Genomic DNA, 21530 nt, shown 5'->3' with positions numbered 1-21530 from the left:
TTAACGTGCCATACACGAGCCACATACTTATAACAGTCGCCCTGTTTGGTTACACCACGCAGACAAAGATGACGACAAGACAAACATTTAGACCTCAGACATTGAAACCCGGACTTTAGAACAACCTCTCAGCTGTGGCAGCATCTTTAAGAGGCTTTATTGTCAACACTCTCTCGGGTAACTACACATTACTCCCACACATTTCTCAGTACGGGGGCCACAGTGCTCAGATTTCCATAAGTGTATCATCTGTGGAGATGGGCAGCGAGGTTCAGCTGGTTTAACAGCTTAAGAGACCTTTGGGGAATACAGCCGTAATAATTCCTGGGTCCTCTGGGCATAGGTGCATGACGAAAATGGGATGTTTGGGAGTTCTGGAAAACATCTGGTTCTCATGAGCAGGAAGCGAGAGGTCATTCCTAGATCTCCTCCCTCCCTCTCTCTCTCTTTCTTTGAGGGTGAGCCAGCTACTGTGAGGCGCACATTTCTGCAGATGGGCTCTCCAGCAGCTTGTTCAGCAGACAATAAAACGCTAATTCACTGCTGCTGACATGTAACCAACTCATTCACTTAACTCACCAAAGTAATTTCACAGCCACCGCTGGTATGCTTCCTCATACATAATGAACTGCACACAGAAGGACCAAAACACACAAAAAAGAGCAAAAAAAACATGGAAAAACAATATAAAGCTCAAGTCCTCCAACACGGTGACTCAGGGAACCATATCCAAAAGAACTTTAACTTGCAGGGAGAAAAAAAAGATCTAATGAGTTATATAAACTTGAGAATACAGGCAGGCAGTATTTGGACAGTGATGTTTTGGCTCTGTACTCCAGCACATTGGATTTGAAATGAAAAAGTGACCATGAGATTTAAAGTAAGGCTGTATAAGAGTGTTCACATCCTTATTGGGTGAACAGTGTAGGACCTTTTTGATCCATAGTTCCCCAGTGTGTGGACAGTGATCTCGAACATACGAACAAGGCAACTGAGGAGTTCTTTTATGGCCTAAACGTGGCATGTTCTTGGCTGGCCAAGTCTTTTACCTGACTGTTAATATGTTTCACATACTGAGGGCCACGGTGAAAGCTCCTGAAAAAAGCAGGAGGTGACTGTGGCTGTAGGCCAGGCCTGGCAGAGCATTACTAAAGAAAACAGAGAATTTGTAACCGAATATTTGAACCTCCATTAACTGACTTGGCCACCAGAGGGCAGCAAAAACACACTGTAAACACAACATTCACAGAAATATTCAGATGAAAAAAATAGAGCAATGGAAGCATGAACAGATTTATGATCCTCCCTGGTCTGCTGGGAATGTTTTTATGTTTGCTCATGTATTGGTGATGGGTGACTTACCATGACATTTGACCTCTGGATCCCCCCAGAAGAGCTCTCTGCACTCCCGACACGTCTTGCCACCAAAACCGGGTTTGCACAAGCACTGTCCTGTGACCTACAGGGACACAGAGAACATCAGGTCAACACAATATAAGACAGTAAGTGTACGGTGGATTTTGTGTCTAAAATAGTTACTTTTGGATTAATGCAGCATGTTTTATGTTTTTTATTTCACATGCAGACACAATGGGCCTGTGTAGTTTGATACAACTCACTCCTCTTAGAGAAATGTGTATTCAGTTATTCCACAGTGTATTCTGAGACTTCCTTCCTCTGATGGAGAGCAGCCAGTAAACACAGAAACCCAACTGTTTGTGTGTGCGAGTGTGTGTGCACACACTATCATGTTCTTTATGTGCATGTTTCTGTGCATACACATGCAGATCTGTGCATTTGGGAATTGCTTCTCTCTGTTAGTTCTGCAGCTCTGCTTTGCCCAAACAGCTGGAGTCCATATATCAAAAAATATAACACAAACACAGGCCTCTGTGATTAGATGGGTTGGTCACAGTGACTTACAACCGCCCTGCAACTTTGCTCTCAATGAGAATTGTTTGGAAAACGTCCGAGCCAGTCCCCACATTGCGTAAGGAAAACTCTGCCAACAACAGTTCACTGAGTACGTAAAGTAAGTTTTTGTGGTGCAGCGCTGGGATTCAGTTCAGCTATACATCTTAACGTGGGAGAGAAAATTAAAGCAGCTGTTGCAATGCTAATGCAGGAGACGATGCAGACAGATGTTGGATGTTAGGTGGGATGTTGAGTGGTTATGGGTCTTGGTTTTCATCACAGTGTCTGACTCACCTCATTGCAGGAGGATCCAGAAGAGTGGACGGGGTGGCAGTCGCAGCGCTGGCAGCCCGTCCTGCTGGCGATGTTCCACGTATCAACAGCACAGCGGTCGCAGTTCTGACCGACCACGTTAGGCTGGCAGGGACACTGGCCGCTGTGCTGATTACACTGACACTCATCAGGGGAGGAACAGGCCTGAGGTGATGTGCCCGCCGAGTAACACATACACTCTGCGCAGAGGAGGACAGATGTTGATCAGGGTTCAACAAGCTTTGGCTTTCGGACATTTGTACCCACATCTTTGGGTAAAAATTGTGAGCGTGAGTATTCATTATATTTAAAGGAACACTGCGGGAACCCACTGTAAAACAAGATTGATGTTAGGGCCCAACTGATACTGGATTTTTGGGACTGTTGAAGAGACAGTGTTGTACATGTATTCAGAGGTGGAAAATAACGAAATACATTGACTCACGTTACTGTATTGAGTAGTTTTGTTGTGTATTTTTCAAGTAGTTTTTAAAATCTGTAATTTAAAATGTACTTGATTACGTTTTGAGTGAAGTATCGTTTTTCGCTACATTACAAATCCCATCCGTTACTGAGTAAAAAAAAAAACTTTGACTAACGAAAACCGAAAGGAAGAAAAAAAATTGTGCCCGGAACCACTACAGTGACGAATGATCAGCATCTAGGCTGCCTACCAGGCGCCAAGCAAGCCTTTCTGTAGGAGATTGAGAACGAGATGGAGCTGGATCAGGCGAGCGACGACGGATCAAAGGCTGTTTCAGTAGAAATGCTAGCTGAAACATCGAATTCTGCTGCCCAAAACGACGAAAATCCTTGGCCACATTTGAAAGACTGTTTTTCATTTAAATTCAAGAGGGCCAATAGTGTCATCATGCAATGCCAGATGTGCCTGCCAAAGGTGACTGAACTGGCAGCATTCAATAACTCCACATCTAATCTGCGGAAGCATATTTTGGTAAGTGTTTAGATGATTATACATTTGTATAAATTTTTCTTTAATTAAAAACAAAATAGTTTAGGATTTATGACCCCTTGTCCTATTTTCACTACATGAGAGAGATCCCCCTGCCCCGTTTTACAGTTTTTTTTTAATGCAACTAAGTAACTTTTACTTAAAGTACATTTTAAATGAACTACTTATTACTTTTACTTGAGTAATTAGGTAGGTAATTTCAATTGTACTTGAGTAATATCTCATCAAAGTATTGGTACTTTTACTTGAGTGCAATATTTTTGTACTTTTTCCACCTCTGCTTGTATTTATACAGGATATAAACATGGAATTAGACTGAATTCTGTACTCACTCCTGCAGCTCTGAGTGCCAGCGTTGCCGTAGTAACCCTGTTTGCAGTGCTGACACCCGTAGCCCTCAGTGTGGTACAGGCATTTGAGACAGGCGCCCGTCCGAGCGTCACAGGACCCTGGGTCGTGCATGTCGATGTTGCTGTTACACTGGCAGGGCATGCAGCGCCCACCGGGCACCAGAGGGTTCCCAAAGTAACCGGGAGCACACTCATCACACCTGGCACCTGGATGAGGAAAGGAAACAGGAAGTCAATTCATGTTCAGCGGGCTAATGAGAGGGGAACTCAAGTGTTGTTTGGGGTTCTAACATGTGAAGACATGATGACATTGTGATGCTTTGAGCACTTGAAAAACTGCTTACATAAAAACAAATCTGTTATTAATAATTACTGTGTGTGTGTGTGTGTGTGTGTGTGTCTGTGTGTGTGTGTTTATATACCTTTGTAGCCAGGGCTGCACACACACACCAGCTGGTTACTATTAGCCACAAGGTAACAGCTGTCAGAAAACTGCCGTCCACTGCGCGGTCCATCGGGGCACATACAGGGGCGGCAGTGGCCACCTGAACCCAACTCTGGGTTGCCATGGTAACTGTCCAAACACCTGGAAGTGAAGAAAAGGGGGTAAAGTAGAAATATTTCCAGTTCACTTGACTCTAATCACTTTAATTTAGCTTTCTGCCTAGCTTCTACCTCTCACAGTGGTGTCCAGTGGTAAAGTCTCTGCAGCCTTGACACTCTCCAGTCTGAGGGTGGCAGTACTCGCTGTGGCCGTTACACTGGCACGGTCTACACTGAGGGAAGCCCCAGAAGCCGGGCAGGCAGTGGGAACACTGGCGCCCTGTGGCCCCAGGGACACACTCACACTGGCCTGTCGCCTCGTGGCAGAAGGCGCTGATCGAACCCCGAGGGTCACAGTCGCAAGCTGAGGGAGACATTTTAATCATTACACTTCTTCTTGTTACTGGGTTAAGACATTACAGGGGAATAGGGTAAGACATCTTAACTAATAGATAGCACCATGTAACTTCCCCAGTTGATTACTTACATTAGGATAATGTTTTTTTATTTCTGAAGTTTTTATGTTTGAATTTGCAAATGAGGCATTATCTTATTAAAGAGAAATCTGAACATTGCACAAAGCCAGGTTCAAAATTCTGAGAACAAACTGATTTTGAGGAAACTGCCTTTAAAGATATGTATTGCAAAATTGCATACCTTTTATTGGAAAACACTGTTTACAGATATAATATCTAATCAAATCCTCAGCATCCTATACCTTGTATGCTAAATGTATCCTATAACCTTAGGGAATCTACAGACTCAAATAGAAAAAGCAGTAAAATTCCACTAGTCTGAAAGCAGACAGCTCAAAATCTCAACATTGATCACTACATGAAGAAACGAAAACAATGTTTTTGCCTGCTGCGTCTGGCCTATAATAAGCATCAAACCGTACATTCATGTAAAACTTACACCTGCAGCCGCTGGGGCTGAAGAGAAACGTAGCCGGGGCACAGTGGTCGCAGTTCCTGCCAACCACGTTGGATCGACACCTGCACTGACCTCCACTGGGCTCACACACAGCGCTTAGTGAACCCTGAGGGTCACACTGGCATGCTGGGAGATAAGACGAGAGAAAGAAAGGTGGACATTTATGAGAATATTATGAGGAATATTACTTGACAATCATTAGTTGTAATGTAGCCTTAAATGATAGACAGATAAACATATTTCAATTTATATGTTTTCCAAAAAGAAAATAACAAAATGTCTGCCACTGTACAAACACATTATATACACACACATGAAACTACGTACCCATGGCTCCTTTGTGGAGCAGAGCAGAGACGCTGAAGATATAGTCGCTACAGATGTCAGTCAGGGGGCTTTTGACGACGCTCTGGCTGCTCTCCAGACACCGGTAGCGCTGAAACGTATCCCACGCTCCGTCACCATCGATCCCATGGAACATATCCAGCTCCCTGACCCGGGGCATCAGCACCAACTATGAAGAGAGGAGGAGGAGGAAGAGGAGGAGGAGGTCAAGGGGAATGGAAACCATAATAAAAAAACTGGTTTTAAGAAATAGAGTAGCAGGCGTTATTTCAGATGTTTAGGGAGCCAAATTAAAAGCCCGGTTCAGTTTTTTCATTTAATTTTGTATTCTGGGTCCATTTGGATGAATTTATCAACTATGGTGCAGAGTTTTGTTCCTGATTACAACGACAAAGAGTTTTGAATTTGCTTCAACTTTGATTCACGCCTCTGGTTGGCTTCTCTTCAGGAACCACAACTGAGCCTTAAGGGTGTAGTATTTTAAAGCCTTTTGCCATACCAAACTGACAGAAAAAACATTTAATAATGTGTGTTTAAGTATTAGCATGGAGCCACCAATCTACAAGGTGTACATGGATGATTTTAGTGTCTATAGTCTGATCTCTTAACAGGAAGGAAGATCAACAAGGACAAGGACTGTCCTTTAAGATAAGTTGGGGGTTGAGGAATGAAATTCAACGTACGGAGTCGATGAGTGTGTACGGGCTCTGGACGTCACTGACTGACGAGTAGAGAGGCAGAGTGAGACGGATCGTGTAGTTCAGTCCTTGCTCGAAACACACCGGCGTCACCAGCAACACGTGTCTGAAACACAGCAGAGAGTCAGTGTGAGGAGTGGATGTCTTGCTAGAGAGACACAGTAGTGAAGTAAACTAATGTTTTTACCTGGATCCAGGTGAAAGAGAGATGGACTGCTCGTCTCCACTCTGGATGGAGTTGCCGCAGTGAGAGGAGTAGTTTGGAGGGTTGAAGAGGGGACGCTGCACTCGGATGTCCACCTGCTCCCACTGGTCTGGCAGCTGCAAACATATACAGACACATGTATTATTTTTTCACTTAAAACTTTAATGAAATTACAAATTAAAACCACAAATATTCTGTGTTTGTAGCGTTGTTCTTGATCTTATTATACACTTATATACCAAAGTGTAGATACACATTAAACTTACAATATGGACAGAAACCACAGTATGTTTATGTGTGTGTGTGTGTGTGTGTGTGTGTGTGTGTGTGTGTGTGTGCTGACCTGCGGCTCATAGCGAATAAGGATGTCATAGTCCATGGACTCTGGGATGTTGTTAATGGTGAACTCTAAGTAAGCTCCTTCTGGCACATTAACAAAACCCATACCGGTCCATGTCGGACTGCGATCCAGAGGGTAAGGCCTCGGTACCACCGTCACACCCTGACAGACAGAAAGAGATCAACAAAGCTGTAGTTTACACATTGGGGTAAATAGATGGGGCGGTACAATAAACACACTCACAGGTCCATGCTCGGCGTCCTCAGCCTCGTAGGTGTAGTGATCCAGAGCGATGAAGTAGAAGCCGGACTCGACTTGATCGCAGCGTCGTCCAAACATGTGCTCCCTGCACACACACTGTCCTGTGTGAGGCTCACAGCTGTAGAAGGAGAGATTTGGTATTATATGTATCTCAGTACCTATATTTTTCTGTTATTGTGCATTTGTGTTGAAATGAAATGAAATCCAACTCCTGTATCTGTACTCTTAGTACATCCAACAATAAATATAAAACTACATTGCATGCTATGAGCTCTAAACTTAAATAAGTAATTAATAAAAGAGATATATAAACATACTTATTGTTTACAGCCCCACCCTGGTCACAGTCACATGATCTGCAGCCATCCATGTCATTGGACAGACCCCAGTGCTGCGGCTACAGGGAAAAGAATGGAGAACAGACATTTGTTCATACACACTGCACAAACACATGTATAGAGGTAAAAGTATCCAAACTGAGCTGTGTTTGCGCACCAGACACTGATCGCAGTTATGTCCGTCGACGAGGCGTTTGCAGAAGCACCTCCCTGTGTTTGAATCACAGGGGTTTCCTCCAGGCAGAGTTCCCAGCGGGTTACAGGTACAAGCTGCCAAAACACACATCCAAACAATGAAGCAACAGATCCAACTATGTCAGTCTGTTTGACTGACTGTAGTTTATCCACACTGTGGATGTTTGTGTCAGTTTTAATTTGAAGTTCTCCAAAAACAAAAAAATCCATTAATTCACCTAATAATAATAACGAAAATGTAGTCAACTGTTCACACAGAGAGCTAGAATAAATATGGCAGCAAAATGTATATAACTACTTTGGTTTTTCTGAGCAAAAGGATGATTTTTTTTTTTTATGTGAACTGAGATATTTAACAGACAATACAAACAAACTTGGGGCATAATAAGGGCCTAAACAGAATTATAACTAATTGTGACTTACACAGGCAGCCGTGAGGCCCCTGTCCCAGTCCGTGGTGTCCCTGTCTGCAGTGGTCGCAGCGTTCGCCCTCCACATTGGCTTTGCAGCGACACTGGCCTGAGATCATCCCGGCGGCCACATCAGTGTGCGAGTCACACAGTCCGCCCTGCAGAGACCCGGAGGGGTCACAGTTACATGCTGTGGAGACATGAAAAATGACATTAGCGAGACTGCGTGGACACATGAATGCTTATCATTCCAACATCTTATGGTCATGTGAAAAGATTAACATATTTCACAATGGACAGACATAGTGAGGGAAATCTGCCCAGTAGATTATGATATTTAAGTGGAAAAAGTTAGCCTAATGGTGAAGCAACACAAAAAGATGGAGCCTCAACAAAATTCTCTCGGGATCACAAATATACACAACAGATTTTGGTCAGTAAATGTTGAAAAATCTTGCTCTGTAGCTGATTGATGGACAATGAAGGGATTTCCTTTCATTTTGTTAAAAAATAAAAATTCAAAATGACATTAGCTTATTTTGTGGTAACATTACATCACCGGTAAGCTATTTGTCACTGGACAAGATAGTGAAGCCCAAAGAGCTGCAAAAGCAGTGTGTAATTAAAAGTCTAGTAAAGAGGAAAAGAGAGGGGGAGGCTGTATTTCACTTTACTGCACTATTTCCACTTGTACCCAGTACTCAGCAGGTAATTACAATCATGATGTAACAACAGCTACTTTCTGCTTTTCACTTCAAAGGATGCAGCTCCAGATGGTGCTGAAAGAAACATGTCCTGGAGGAGGACACCAACATTTCAGCAGACTGTCCATGTAATGAGTAGCGTGGACCATAAAGAGGAACACCGCAGTGGAGAACACTCAGAGAGGTAACGTAGAGGTGACTTACGCTCACAGACGTTGGGGTCCCTCAGGTCTCGGTTTGGGTGCTGGAAGTAGAAGGGTGCACACTGCTCGCACTGTCGGCCCATCGTGTTGTGTTGACAGTCGTCGCACACGCCTCCGCTAATGTTGCCGGTCGTCATGTACACAGCCAGGTCGAAGTGACACGATGTGGAGTGAAGATTACACTCGCACTCTGAGAAAGAAAGTGAGATTTGCTGCTCGTCTTTCTTTAGGAATTGTGCATTTTATTTCATTTTCAAGCACAGTATAAAGGCAAGGCAGGTTTTTTATATAGCACAGTACAACAAGGCAAAGTGCTTTATAAAAAAACATTTAAGACATTTAGGACATTTAAGTACAACTGAAAACTGTCATTAAAGAGCCAAGAGAATAGAAAATTAAAAAGAATCTAAAATAAGTAAAGTGTATAGACTTTACTCTTGTATTTTGCATTGCTTGTGAGTATTTATTTGTTATCTTATTGTTTCAATTCTGTGTTATACACTATAAGGCTACAACTATCAAAAATGCCAGTCCAATAATCAAATATATTTAATTCAATTTAAAAGAGGAAAGCAGAAAATCCTTGTATTTAAGAAGATGGGACAGGGAGTGTTTGACATTTTTATCTTTAATCGATTATTAAATAGTTGCAGATCGACTAATCGACTAATCATTAATTGCAGCTCTAGCGTCATGTCTGTAAAGTGCTTTTTTTGTGAAGGACATGTAAGTGAAGGACATTAAAGGAACAGTTTGTCACTTTGGAAAATACCTTTATTTGTTTTCTTCTTAAGAGAAGATTGATACCACTTTCTTAAAAATGAAGCTAACCACCACCAGCAGCAGGTTAGCTTAGCTTAGCCTGAAGACTGGAAGCAGGGGAAAACAGCTAGCGTAGTTTGGTTAACCACAAATTGTCGTTTTCACACTTCATTTTTATACAGATTAAACAAATTAGATGTAATGTGTTGATTAGTGAGCTTTGGAGGTGGCCTTTGTCACCTTTGGACAGAGCCAGGACAACTGTTTCCCCGTTTTCAAACTTAATGCTAAGCTAAGCTAACCAGCTGACACTAGCTCTATATTGTAATTAACGTACAGACATGTCAATCTTCTCTTAAAACTTTATAAGCGTATTATCGAAAATGTGAACAGGCACAAAGCTAAAGCAAAAACAGAAAGAGAAGTGAACTCTGTATTTATGTTTGTGTTCTTACTCTTGCAGGCGTGGGTGTTTTGTCCCTCTGCAGGTCTCCAAGGCATATCATGGTAAAAGTCTTGACAGCGCTCACAGTTTAATCCCTCTGTGTTGTGATTGCATGCGCAACGGCCATGGACCTGCACACACACAAAATAAATTTACACCATTTGTAGTACCAGAGTTATGTTGAATTCGGTTTCAAGCTTCATAACTGGATCTTTTATTTCCTTTCAAGGTTTTAGTATCAATTAGCAAGATACAAAACATTCAGGCAGTTTTGGACATGGAAGTTCATTCTAGACCTTGTGAACACACAATCTCTCCTCAAGATCCAGCTTTTTCGAAGTGCCTTTTGCAGTTAAAGACCATTAGATGTGTTTGATGTACCATGCCCTCAGCATCAAACGTTGCTCCATCCATAGGGGCGCACTCCGAGGCGTGACCATAGCAGAAGCAGTTGCCGCGGACAACCATGTCATAGAGGGAGTAGTAGTACTTCTCTATCACATCATCGCGGGAGTCCAGCAGGTTGTCACCCAACGTGTGGAGCTTGGTGAACTTCACCCGGAGATTAGTGATCTTCAGCATGTCTGCACACACATACATACACACACACACACACAGGAAATTGAGTGTTAAGTATATTACAAGTTTATAGAGCTTTATTTATACATTTTTCAAGTTTCTTGCTGAGTTTCAGACTTCAAATAGGCCGCCATTGTTCCTCACACACCCACAGCATTCACCACATACTTAACATGAGGCCTCTGCATGCGTGTGTGTGAGTGTGTCTCAGTCTGGTGGAGAGTGTACGATGGCCCAGTTACTCCCACATGTGAAATTCCATGCAGCGCTCTTCCCGTCTGACCCCTGAAACTCTGCTCCAGGTAGCTGTTACCTGGACTACAGACGACTAAAAGATACTACAATTCATTTCATTACTGTCGTGTGTTCACTGGATCTTTCTCTTTGTCTTTCCTTTGGCCCCTCACCTTTTGTCTACCACTGTCTGTTTTATCTTGATTATTTAGTCACATTTTATCTTACAGGTCCATAATATCCATATATTTCCAGTACGTTTACTAAAAATAACTACCAAATTTGGTCCTGATAAAAGGGATAATAGAGACAGTTTGTAATTAATTGATTTCAACTAATTGCTCTCTCAAGCCAAGTTTCCACCCAAAGTTCCCGGGGACATGCACTACGGCAATTTAGGAGCAGCTTACTCTGTATCCTCAGGCTGTAGGGGTCCTCAATCTTAAAGACGGGGTCCAGCACCCGAAATATCACCTATAAGACAAAAAGAGAAAACCAGAGGAAAGTTTGTACTGAAAGTGACTTTAGAGAGACACACTTTTTATATATGTATATCCTACAATCTAATCGAGACACTCTTATCAGAAGAAAAACCTTCAAAAATGTAAATAAAAAGTAAAACTCACTTCTCCCTCTGTGGATGGTTCGATGTCTGAGTAATGGGAGTCGCAGACAACTTCGTCCACTTTGACCATCGGCCTGGAGGGCACGCCGGGGAAGGATGACTCGCAGTCGTAGGCAAAGTAACGATAAACCTGCCATGTTTTCCCAAAGTCCATGGACCGCTCGATCAACATGGCAGCCGGCCGAAACGTCTGTCAACAGAGATGGAGGGAAAAATCACTAAATATAAATCATCATATTGATTTTCTGTATCTTCTTGTACTCACAGATGTCAGGATGGTTGTGTCTGTGTGAATGATCAGGAAAACCAAACTGTAGTGGTAGTACATTTTCAACTATTATTGTGAAAGAAAAGCCAATCTGCTCTCTCGCCCTCAGATGTCAATTTCTTTTCCTTTAATTTCCACTGGAAACCAAATATTGTTAAGGCTTTTTCATGTCATTAACATCCAGTTTTATCTCAACTAATTACTTCTTTGCATTCATCATTTTACATGCAAATTTCGGTGTAAATGATCAGGAAAAAACAAACTACATTAAACTATTTCTGATAAAATAGAAGTTTTGGGATCTTTTTATGTTGGATAAAGTACATTTCCTGCCATTTTTTATCAAGATGTACTGTAGAAAATTTTCATTACAATAATGTACCTATAATATTACAATTCTTCGTTATTATTATTATTAAGTCACTGTTTATTGTATATGTCTTTGCTTTTTGGTCTTAAATGCTCTAAACTGCTGTCCGTCTGTCTGTCTATAATAAACATAACTTGAACATAAAGTAATGATATTCCTGAAAGGGTGGAGGCTGTTAGATGTGTTGATCTTTTCTGCCATCTAATCCCATAACAGGATGGGACAGGATACACATGGAAAGTGTGTCTTTGAGTGTGTGTTTTGACTATAATGTAGAGTTACAGAGACAAATCCAGCTGGCCACCGTCATGGCCAACCATGAGAGCAGCCTCAAACTCATCCTCTCCCTCCTTCTTCTTTTCCCACCGTTCTCCAGAGACCAGAACGATTTTCCACATTCCTCCAGCACAGCTGTCTGACGCTGTGTTTATCTCCGTGGGTACGGGAGTGTATAATATATATGTGTGTGTGTGTGTGTGTGTGTGTGTGTGTGTGTGTGTGTGCTTGTTTTACTATATTCGTGGGGTCCAAAAACCAGGGAATACAGTATACTTGTGGGGTCTGCACAGCCTTGTGGGGCCCAAAATGCTGGACCCCACAAGGTTAAAGGGCTGTTTGAGGGTTAAGACTTGGTTTTAGGATTAGGGTTAGAATTAGGTTATGGTTAGGGTTAGGGTAAGGGTTAAGGTTAGGCATTTAGTTGTGATGGTTAAGGTTAGGGTAAGGGGCTAGGGAATGCATTATGTCAATGATGGGTCCCCACAAAGATAATGAAACACACGTGTGTGTGTGTGTGTGTGTGTGTGTGTGTGTGTGTGTGTGTGTGTGTGTGAGAAACAGAGAGAACAGGCACCCTGAAGGTCATGATAAGGTGTGTGAAGTGAAACTCGGCCTCCAGGTCCAGCTGGATGGTCACATTCTCCACACCTGCAGGTGAAAGGAAACACACAGGAAATTAACAATTAAATCTCTTTCTCGACTGATTCCCATTCATAAAACAAGTCAATCATAGGAACTGTCAACACACCCCAGACACACTTTCTCAGACACTTCAACACCATTTATTTAATTATTTACAGATTCTTTCTGCACATGTTTATGCAGCTGTGGCTTTCGAGCATTCCCATACGAGTCTAATCAATCTAAAGCTCCGGTTCTGGATTGTTTTGCACCAGCTCCTCCTAAATTCTTTAGTATGTTCATGTGTAAATGTGGTTTTAACTTTTACTACCTTGGTTTGCAACATTAAAACGTAAGGACATGTCTTAGTAATGTGTTAATTGGTTGCTAGTAAACATTTGTAGCACTGTCCAATCAACAGCAATCAACCGTGTAACTAAGAAGTCACTTTAGCATCTAGAGCTAGCAACATAACTTATACAATATATCAAACGTAACTGCTGACACTTTGTGAATGTAGGCATCACTCTGCTTTGTTTTGACCAAATACCTGCAAAACTAATGACATTCCCATCAGCCTCTGTGTGTTTAGTGCAAAGGTTAGCATGCCAATGTGCAAAATTAAGATGCTGAACATGGTTAACATTATACCTGTCAACATTTAGCTGAAAGCACCGTTGTGCCAAAGTACATCCTCACAGCATGGTTGTAGTCTTTATTTTTGTTTATATATAAATATCTGGAGGGATATATTTAATTAAGATAATTAATCTTACTGTCATTTGTGTATAAAAAATAGTTAGTGTGGTGCAACTTGTTTTAATTTAGTGATGTGTAGTTATCCAAACCAAACACAAATGAACTAAGAGTCACTCGGAGAGGCCAAATGCCTTATCTCCCAATGTTAATGAAATTGAAAAATAATTAGTGTAATGTAATAGGTTCTTCCTTGGCCCATTCCTTTAAGTTTCATGAAAATCGGGCCAGAAGTTTTTCCATACTTTCCTGCTGAATAACAGACAGAGAAACAAACCAAACCGAAAACATGACCTCCTTGGGAGAGGTAAAACTTAGTTAAAATTAAACTTAACAGCTAGTGCAAATGGCTCAGAAAGCCAAGATGGAGCTGGAGGATGACTGTGAGGGAATTAGGAAATCCCAAGCAAAACCATTGTGTGTCTGCAGCTTCCTGCTGTTTCAAAGACATCTGCACTGCTGGCTGCCGCTCCCTCCATGACTCAGACCTCCGACAGATTCCCACCACTCAGAGAGGGAACAGTGTACAGCATGAATGTGGGAGTAAAGAGGCAGGCGTTGTTTTAGTCTGTATGGGAACTTACTTACTGTAGTGTGATTTCTTTCAGGGCTCAAATTATAAGGATGTGATGATTATCTGTTTGCCCAGAGTAACTAGTGTGCTGTTGATCAGGCGGATCAGCGTTTCGAGCATCATTAGCGTTCAATTGAGTGTTAAAACCAGCAAAACAAATGAGCTTAGTCACTTTAAACACAGCCTGCCTCTTCGGTTTCAGCACCTGAACTCTTTTAGTTTGTCTAAAACCATCAAATTGACTGAATTTGATACTGTTGTTTCTGCTGAGTCAATTCATCTGTTTGATTAATTTGTTGGTTTACATCTGAATATTGCCTGCATGCTTTGTTACTTAGAATAATATTGAGGTTTGGACTGTTGGTCAGACAAAAGACATTTGAAGTGTCACTAATTGTGACGAGGGGCATTTCTCAATATTTTCTTACATATTATAAAACCAAACATTAAACAAATTGATCAAGAAAAAAATCAGCAGAATAATAAATAATGCAGCCTTTTACAAAATAGATAAAAATTAGCTCCACCTCAACCAACTACAAGAATAAAATGCTGCTAATCGTAGCTATATGCATTCACAGAGGCCATTTTTCTGCAATGAGTACTTTTACTTTTGATACTTCAAGTACATTTTCCTGATTATACTTACATTAGGTTACATTTTAAATACAGGGCTTGGAGTTTTTTTTTGTTTTTTTTTACAATGTGGTGATAGTACTTTTACTTAAGTAAAGTATCTGAATACTTCCTCCACCCATGTTTCTTGTTCTCCCTGTGGAGCTCTCTGAAGCACCGGTCTCATTATACGCTTCCTGTTGCTCTCAACTTTAAACATCTGTCTGTGTTCAAGTGATGACACACATCTGTTTCTTGTCCGCACACCTGTTCTCCTCAGCACACCTGTAAGCCCCGCCCCCTGGCCCTGCTGTGATTGGCTGCAGTGAGAGGCTCTGTGATCTCCTGTCTAGTCATTACAGTTCCCATGAGAACAGCCTCAGTCAGAGCTCACACGCCACATATATGCTGCTGTGCATTCATTTCAAACCAGGAGTGAACAGGAGTTCTGTCTCTTTCATTCAACAACAAACACACTTTTTTCCTCCCATGTGTTTTCTGTCTCTCACCGTTCTCCGACTGCCACCAGGTCTTGAGGCGGTTGTGGGCGAAGGTGGTGACCAGGTTCTCGATGGTGTGGCTGCCTTGGTTGTTGTACTCGTTGAACGGCTTCCTGGAGTCGCACACAAAACATTTCTTCTCGTCCTGACACACAGAGAGTGGTAAACAGTTAAATATGCTGATAGTTTTGCATTTTATTCACCCAGGTTTAAAAATGTACAGTGAATACAACACAAAGGTGAATGATAGTATCTCTGTTACTCTGGTTAATCCATGAAAGATATAAACAGTTTTTATAGTGACTTATTTGATAGAAAGTAGTTCCAAAGAAAATGGAACATGCTTTAATGTTCAAAAAAACAATGTCTGAAACGCCTGTCTCTTTAAGCCCACCTCCCAAAAAAAAGTTTGCTTAGGCTGCTCTGATTGGCTCGCGAGAAAAATATGGCGCACCTTTGCAAAGGTAGTTCTCAAGCTGTGGATGGGGGGCGGTATATTCCAATGAGCCTGCATGTGATGGCAATAGTTGCAGTGATTTTCTGTTGATCCACTTATTGATTAATTAACTTTAGCTCTAAACTGTAAAGTTTGATGGTGGGGTTATTAATGGTTTGGTTCCTGGTTGAAGTTGGCCAATTAGTTCCAATTAAGGAAATCTTAAATCAACAGCAAACAATAAATAAATAAAATGTTATACAGTGTGTTTTCAGCTTTGCCACAATTTGGGTAAGATGATGCACCTGAGCATCCCAGTTTGGTGTGGAAGAACTTGACTGGCCTGCACCAAGCCCTGACTTCGACCCTATCCAGCACCTTTTGGGATGAACTGTGAGTCAGGCCTAACACCTCTTCCTAACATACAGCGTGCAAGTGTACTGTGGCAGATGGAATGCAAAGACTTGTCCAGATATACTACGAGCGATTGCACACCGTGAGGGGGGATGAGATATTTTTCGTTTTGATATTTAGCCAACACTACTCTTTTTCAGTCAACTACAGAGAGAGGGTCACAGTAGCCTAATTGAAAGAGTGAAGGTAGACATTTCATAACGTTTCCCCTTATTGTTACAATCCAGAGCCTTTTAGCCAACACCACTCTTATTCAGTCAACTACAATCTCTGTGAAACAACAACAATAACCCCCTGAAAGCCTGTCAACATCGCCTTTCACTGCTGTATGTTGGCACCTTACTATTGTTCTGCTAACAAGCATCTAACATTTGCCAAGGTATGTTACTGTTTGTCAGCCTTGTTTCAATATAGTCAATATAGTTGTTTCAATATATATATAGTTATAGTTATATATAGTTAGTTATAGTTGTAGGGCTGTTTCAGTGTTGATTTTATCAACTTCAGTGTCCGACCTGACTAATGTAGCTAAATGGGAGCAAATCTCTGTAGCCAGGCTCCGGAATCTTGTGAATAGGTTTTCCCTGAAGGAGTGGAGGCTGTTACAGCAGCAAAATAAAACTTGTGGCTTTGGAATGAGTATTCAAAAATCACATCTGGGTGTAAGTTTAAGGTGTCCACATACTTTTGGCCACTTTGGTATTATGTGTGATGAAAGAGACCCATTAAACGTGAATTTAAATTAAGGATGTACAGTATATATCATGTTCACTGCATTTGTCAACAGCACACTAGATGGTTTGGCATGGACACAGGCTATACTCCGGTTCACACACACACACACACACACACACACACACACACACACACACACACACACACACACACACTGTTAAATCCCACAATACTGCAACATGTGAATAAACAAGAAGAGTTTCTCAATTTCACCGAGCCCCTGCCAAATGTCAGTGTTGAAATGTGAGCGGAGTCTCTCTAAGTGGCCTCACTTAACACTGCTTGGTGGAAAAATGTCTTCTACTTGAGGCTCACTTCCTCTCTCCTCCTTTATCGTGTAGCTCATTCTTGAGGATTGTGCTCATCCTCAGGAAGCTCAGAAAAGGCCCCACAGTGTGTCATTTCATAAGGACACCATTCATACAGTCAACTCGCCATAGGGTGTTTGATAAAAGGAGAATATCCCCCTACCTCGCCCCCGGTTCATATGCACACAGGGAAGGGATTGTGAGCCACACAGCGCTTTTATTGTGGAGAGGAATGTCTGAACTCCCACTCGACAAGACAAGACAGCAAGCAGATACTGTACATCTGCATTCTCCCGCACACGATGTAGAGCTGAAACTATTAGCCAATGAATTGATTAGTTGATAGATTTGGATAATCAGTTAACAGTTTGAGTCATTTTTTTTAAGAGAAAAAATACCAAACACTGGCTTTTCAAATGTGAAAATTTGCTGCTTTTCTTCATCTTATTGGACAGTAAACTAAATATATTTTGGGGTTTGGGCTGTTGATTAAACAAACAATTTCAAGACGTCGCCTTAGGTTCTGGGAATTTATGATGGCCATATTTCTCTATTTCTGTGACATTTTAAACACAATGACAAAAAACAGAGAGTTGATCTCTGGTTGTATTATCACTAAAGTTACAAAAACACAAAACAAGCTGGTGTACAGGGTTGAATCCTGTTTTTTTCATCATAATCATACCAGTGTAGATTTATTGGGCTCTTAAATATGAGGGAATCATGGCTGACTTCAACCGGCCCTCTTTCTTTTGCAAGAAGTCACAGAGAATAAGCAATAAGTCAGGGTCATGACAATGCCATGTACTGTACAAGGCCGGCAGTGCTGATACATTTTAAATCAACTTCTGTAAAGAACAGACTGACTTTATTGCCAACAAAGTGGCAAATTACAGTAAGAGACAATAAATCATTACTAATTACCTAATTTGTTTAATCAAAGCCAATGTATAGCCTGATTTATTCATTTTAAAATAAAGTTGCAGTAATGATCATATTAGTATAAAATGCCGTTGTTCTTGGCAACAGGACGTCTGTACTGTTTGGTAATCATTATGCATCGTTATGACTTCAATCTGGCTGATATTGTTAACATATATATGACAATTAAAGGAGGATATACAGACGTACATCTAAACTTATAAAGGCAAACATCTATCTCCTATTATACAGGACACCAGAAATAGATATATATAAAGTTCAGCTTGTCACTATATATACTACAATATGTACAGGGCTGTGGTATAAAAAGTGCAAAAATGTTTTTCTATATGCAAATGTGGTTTTCTGTGCATAAAATGAGAGTAAATGTACAGTCTGCTTCGACTGACAGTGAATGCTATTGCATATTTTAGACGTCTTATGACTGATTGAAACGTAATTGAAGTTTTTATGTCAGGTGGAATCACATGCAACTGTTTTCTACTTGTTATTCTGATCACTTTAGAGTCTTTCTCTATCTTAACATGACATGCATGTGTTTAATGGAGGATTTTTATCCAAATCTTTATCATTCTACAAATGTGGTCAAAACAATACATGCACTCATTTATTCTCTTTGTTTTGATTTATAACTTTCACGTTGCGGGTGATTTCTTGTTCGTCTTCTCGTCTCCTCCTTTCCCCCATTTCCCCCCTGTAAAGCACTTTGTAACTGCTGTTTTGAAAAGTGTTATATGTATATGTATATGTGTGTATATATATATATATATATATGTAACTCAAGTTTGCATTCTTGCTTGCACTCTACAGTCACAACAGAGACAAAAGCAAAAACCAAAGAACATTCCGAGCTGAAGAAACATTCTCACTCTGTGTAGTTCCAAAGTAACTACTGTATCAAACAACATTATAAGCTCAAGGACACTCTGGAGCTCATTCTGCTCCTTGCAGATAAACCTATAAAGCAGGAATGATAAATCATTATACCTCTTCAGCAGAGTCCAAGATTAGCATTTTTTTTCCCACCAGAAGTCATTCATGGTGTTAAATAAAACTCCAGACAAAAACGCATTAATCAAACTTCCCAAATGTGTATTTTGTTCTACATTCTGCAGAGAAAAAGCAACAGCTCACCCATGAGGCCCTGGGTTACTTTACTGCTCACAAGCTCAGAGTTTATTTTCCCAGCAGCCCCCTTTTCTTACCTCCAGATGTCCGACGATGCAGAAGCGCTCCGGCCGCTTGAGGCCGCAGGTGGAGGAGACGCTGAGCCTGTGCGCGCGGCCGATCAGCAGGTCACCTGTGGCGGGGTAGCAGCTGCCTTTGGTGCAAACATCCCCGAACTCTGGCAGCAGCGCCCTGACGGGCCACCACAGGGCTGCACGCAGGAAAACAGATGTCAGTGAAAGTCCTGAAGCCCAGATTTAAAAAAAAAAAAAAACTGGGAATGCTGTCACAAATCAGCGAAGCTTGTCATATTTTGCTTTCAATTATACAACTCAGGAGCAGTTCATTTAAATTAAAATCACATGGATTATCTATGATACAACAATTGAGTAGGAATTATATAGGGAGATATTGGTTGATGTATCGCAGTGGGATTCGAACCCAGGTCTCCCACACCAAAGGTATTTGTCATATCCACTGCACCATCACCACCCTAAGAAAAAAATTTCCTGCCGCAGTTTCACGTTTTCTCATCTTTAAATACACCATAATTTCTGGTGAAAACAAATGAATAATGGTTTACATATGGATCTCATTACATGTGTTGTTGCTGCAGGCGTGGGAACGAACTTTTTTGGCAGCTAGGCTACAGCAGAATGAATTCCACCCAGCGTCCTGACAGCACCTCAGAAAGGTTTGACATTTAAAAAAAAAACTTTAACAATGAAAACTTAACTCACCCAAAGCTGTTACAAAGTGGATTATGAGTGACATTTCCAAGTGAGGAACATCGACAGCACGTCTTGTCGATGATGTTGATGCGTCCTGCAGCTGAGAGAGACAGTGTGAGTATGAAGAGTGAAGTTGGAGGCAGGAGGAGTTTTCTTGTAGAAGTCCGTAAGTAGGGTCTATGGTGTGTGGAAAGTGCCAAACTAAGGACTACAGAGAGTATGACGTGTGGATAGTGCCACAGAAGACCAGTGTAACATTTATAGATCAGCAGTGGCGGGAAATGTACTTAGATCTTATACTTAAGTAAAAGTAGCAATTCCACAGTGTAGAAATACTCTGTTACAAGTAAAAGTCATACATTCAAAATGTGTTACTTAATTACAAAGGTATTAGCATCAAAATATACTTACAATACCAAAAGTAGAAGTACTCATTATGCAGATTGGCCCATTTCAGAATAATGTACATTATATAATTGGATTATAAGTATTGATGCTTTTATGTTTTCATCACATTCATGTGCCAGCTGGTAATGGTGGGGTCATTTTAATTACTTTATATACTGCTGAATATACATTAAAATAAATATATATACAATATATATACTGCTGGGTAATTTGTTAATTCCCTCCCAGATATAAATAAAGTTTTATCTTTATCTATACTATCACATCCTCATTTATTTTGTTGATTATATTTTGTGTTATTAATAATTAATTCAGAGACAAAGACAGAGTCCATCTAAACAGAATCTGAACCGCATATACAGACTTCTTTAAGGACACAAACATAAAAACAAGAAATATTTTTGGGTCGGTGCAAATCTGTTTCAAAATGGCTCAAATAAATTCAAATGCCTCGTTTTAAATCTGATACATATGTGACAACACTGCCACCTTCTGTTCCTAATGAGGAACTACAGCTTCAAACGCTACAACTCAAACACTGTTGTTGAGTCATGTGTTCATATCCTGTTTGTTTAAATTGTCTTTATTCTTTACCTCGATCTTTCACAATAACATATACTGTACAAATCAAGCTCTGCTCTATGTAATGTCTGCTGGCTGCTGTATTCACATGTGTCAGTGTTGAGCTGGAAATGGATCAGACAAAGATGCTGCCTCACTGCAGCTTATAAACCAGTTTTACCTCCCAGAACCCTGACATTTATTTTCCTTAAATGTGCAAATCTGGACTCATCTATACATAAGGGAAAACCTGTCCGACAAAACACACTTTACACTTTTAAATTGGTAGCTCCAGAAAACATCAGAGGCCAGTCAAATGTCTAAAAACTAAATGCCAGCTTACAGAGAGTCAGAGAAACGTAGAATTGTCTTTCTTTTAAATCTTTCTAAATAAAACCACTGAACAAACAGAGGTTTTTATATAAATGCTGCACATTAAAACTTGAGTGCTTGATGAAATTCCTTAGCATCTGTCC

The 21530-nt window shown here is 40.9% G+C and overlaps 1 protein-coding gene across 1 annotated transcript in view; it reads right to left on the bottom strand.

The window, feature by feature from the left end:
• Positions 1 to 20247, bottom strand: part of lamb1b (laminin, beta 1b) — a 28411-nt gene extending 8164 nt beyond the window's left edge. The window contains exons 1-23 of the mRNA XM_031313526.2: positions 20095 to 20247; positions 19393 to 19565; positions 15362 to 15497; positions 12861 to 12934; positions 11371 to 11559; positions 11155 to 11218; positions 10313 to 10515; positions 9942 to 10062; positions 8726 to 8914; positions 7831 to 8007; positions 7370 to 7482; positions 7192 to 7271; positions 6857 to 6992; positions 6617 to 6775; positions 6256 to 6389; positions 6054 to 6174; positions 5353 to 5539; positions 5008 to 5151; positions 4225 to 4456; positions 3972 to 4135; positions 3532 to 3756; positions 2209 to 2426; positions 1363 to 1459 (exon numbers count right to left, since the gene is read on the bottom strand). Coding sequence (XP_031169386.1) covers positions 1363 to 1459; positions 2209 to 2426; positions 3532 to 3756; positions 3972 to 4135; positions 4225 to 4456; positions 5008 to 5151; positions 5353 to 5539; positions 6054 to 6174; positions 6256 to 6389; positions 6617 to 6775; positions 6857 to 6992; positions 7192 to 7271; positions 7370 to 7482; positions 7831 to 8007; positions 8726 to 8914; positions 9942 to 10062; positions 10313 to 10515; positions 11155 to 11218; positions 11371 to 11559; positions 12861 to 12934; positions 15362 to 15497; positions 19393 to 19565; positions 20095 to 20128 — 3370 coding nt within the window. The 5' untranslated portion in view covers positions 20129 to 20247. The remainder of the gene's footprint in view (positions 1 to 1362; positions 1460 to 2208; positions 2427 to 3531; positions 3757 to 3971; positions 4136 to 4224; positions 4457 to 5007; positions 5152 to 5352; positions 5540 to 6053; positions 6175 to 6255; positions 6390 to 6616; positions 6776 to 6856; positions 6993 to 7191; positions 7272 to 7369; positions 7483 to 7830; positions 8008 to 8725; positions 8915 to 9941; positions 10063 to 10312; positions 10516 to 11154; positions 11219 to 11370; positions 11560 to 12860; positions 12935 to 15361; positions 15498 to 19392; positions 19566 to 20094) is intronic.
• Between the last annotated feature and the right edge of the window lie 1283 nt (positions 20248 to 21530).

The sequence above is a fragment of the Sander lucioperca genome, chromosome 20 (genome assembly GCF_008315115.2).
Source record: "Sander lucioperca isolate FBNREF2018 chromosome 20, SLUC_FBN_1.2, whole genome shotgun sequence".
NCBI classification, from domain to species: domain Eukaryota; kingdom Metazoa; phylum Chordata; class Actinopteri; order Perciformes; family Percidae; genus Sander; species Sander lucioperca.
Note: the sequence above shows the minus strand (reverse complement) of the source record. Positions and strands in the feature narration are given on the sequence as shown.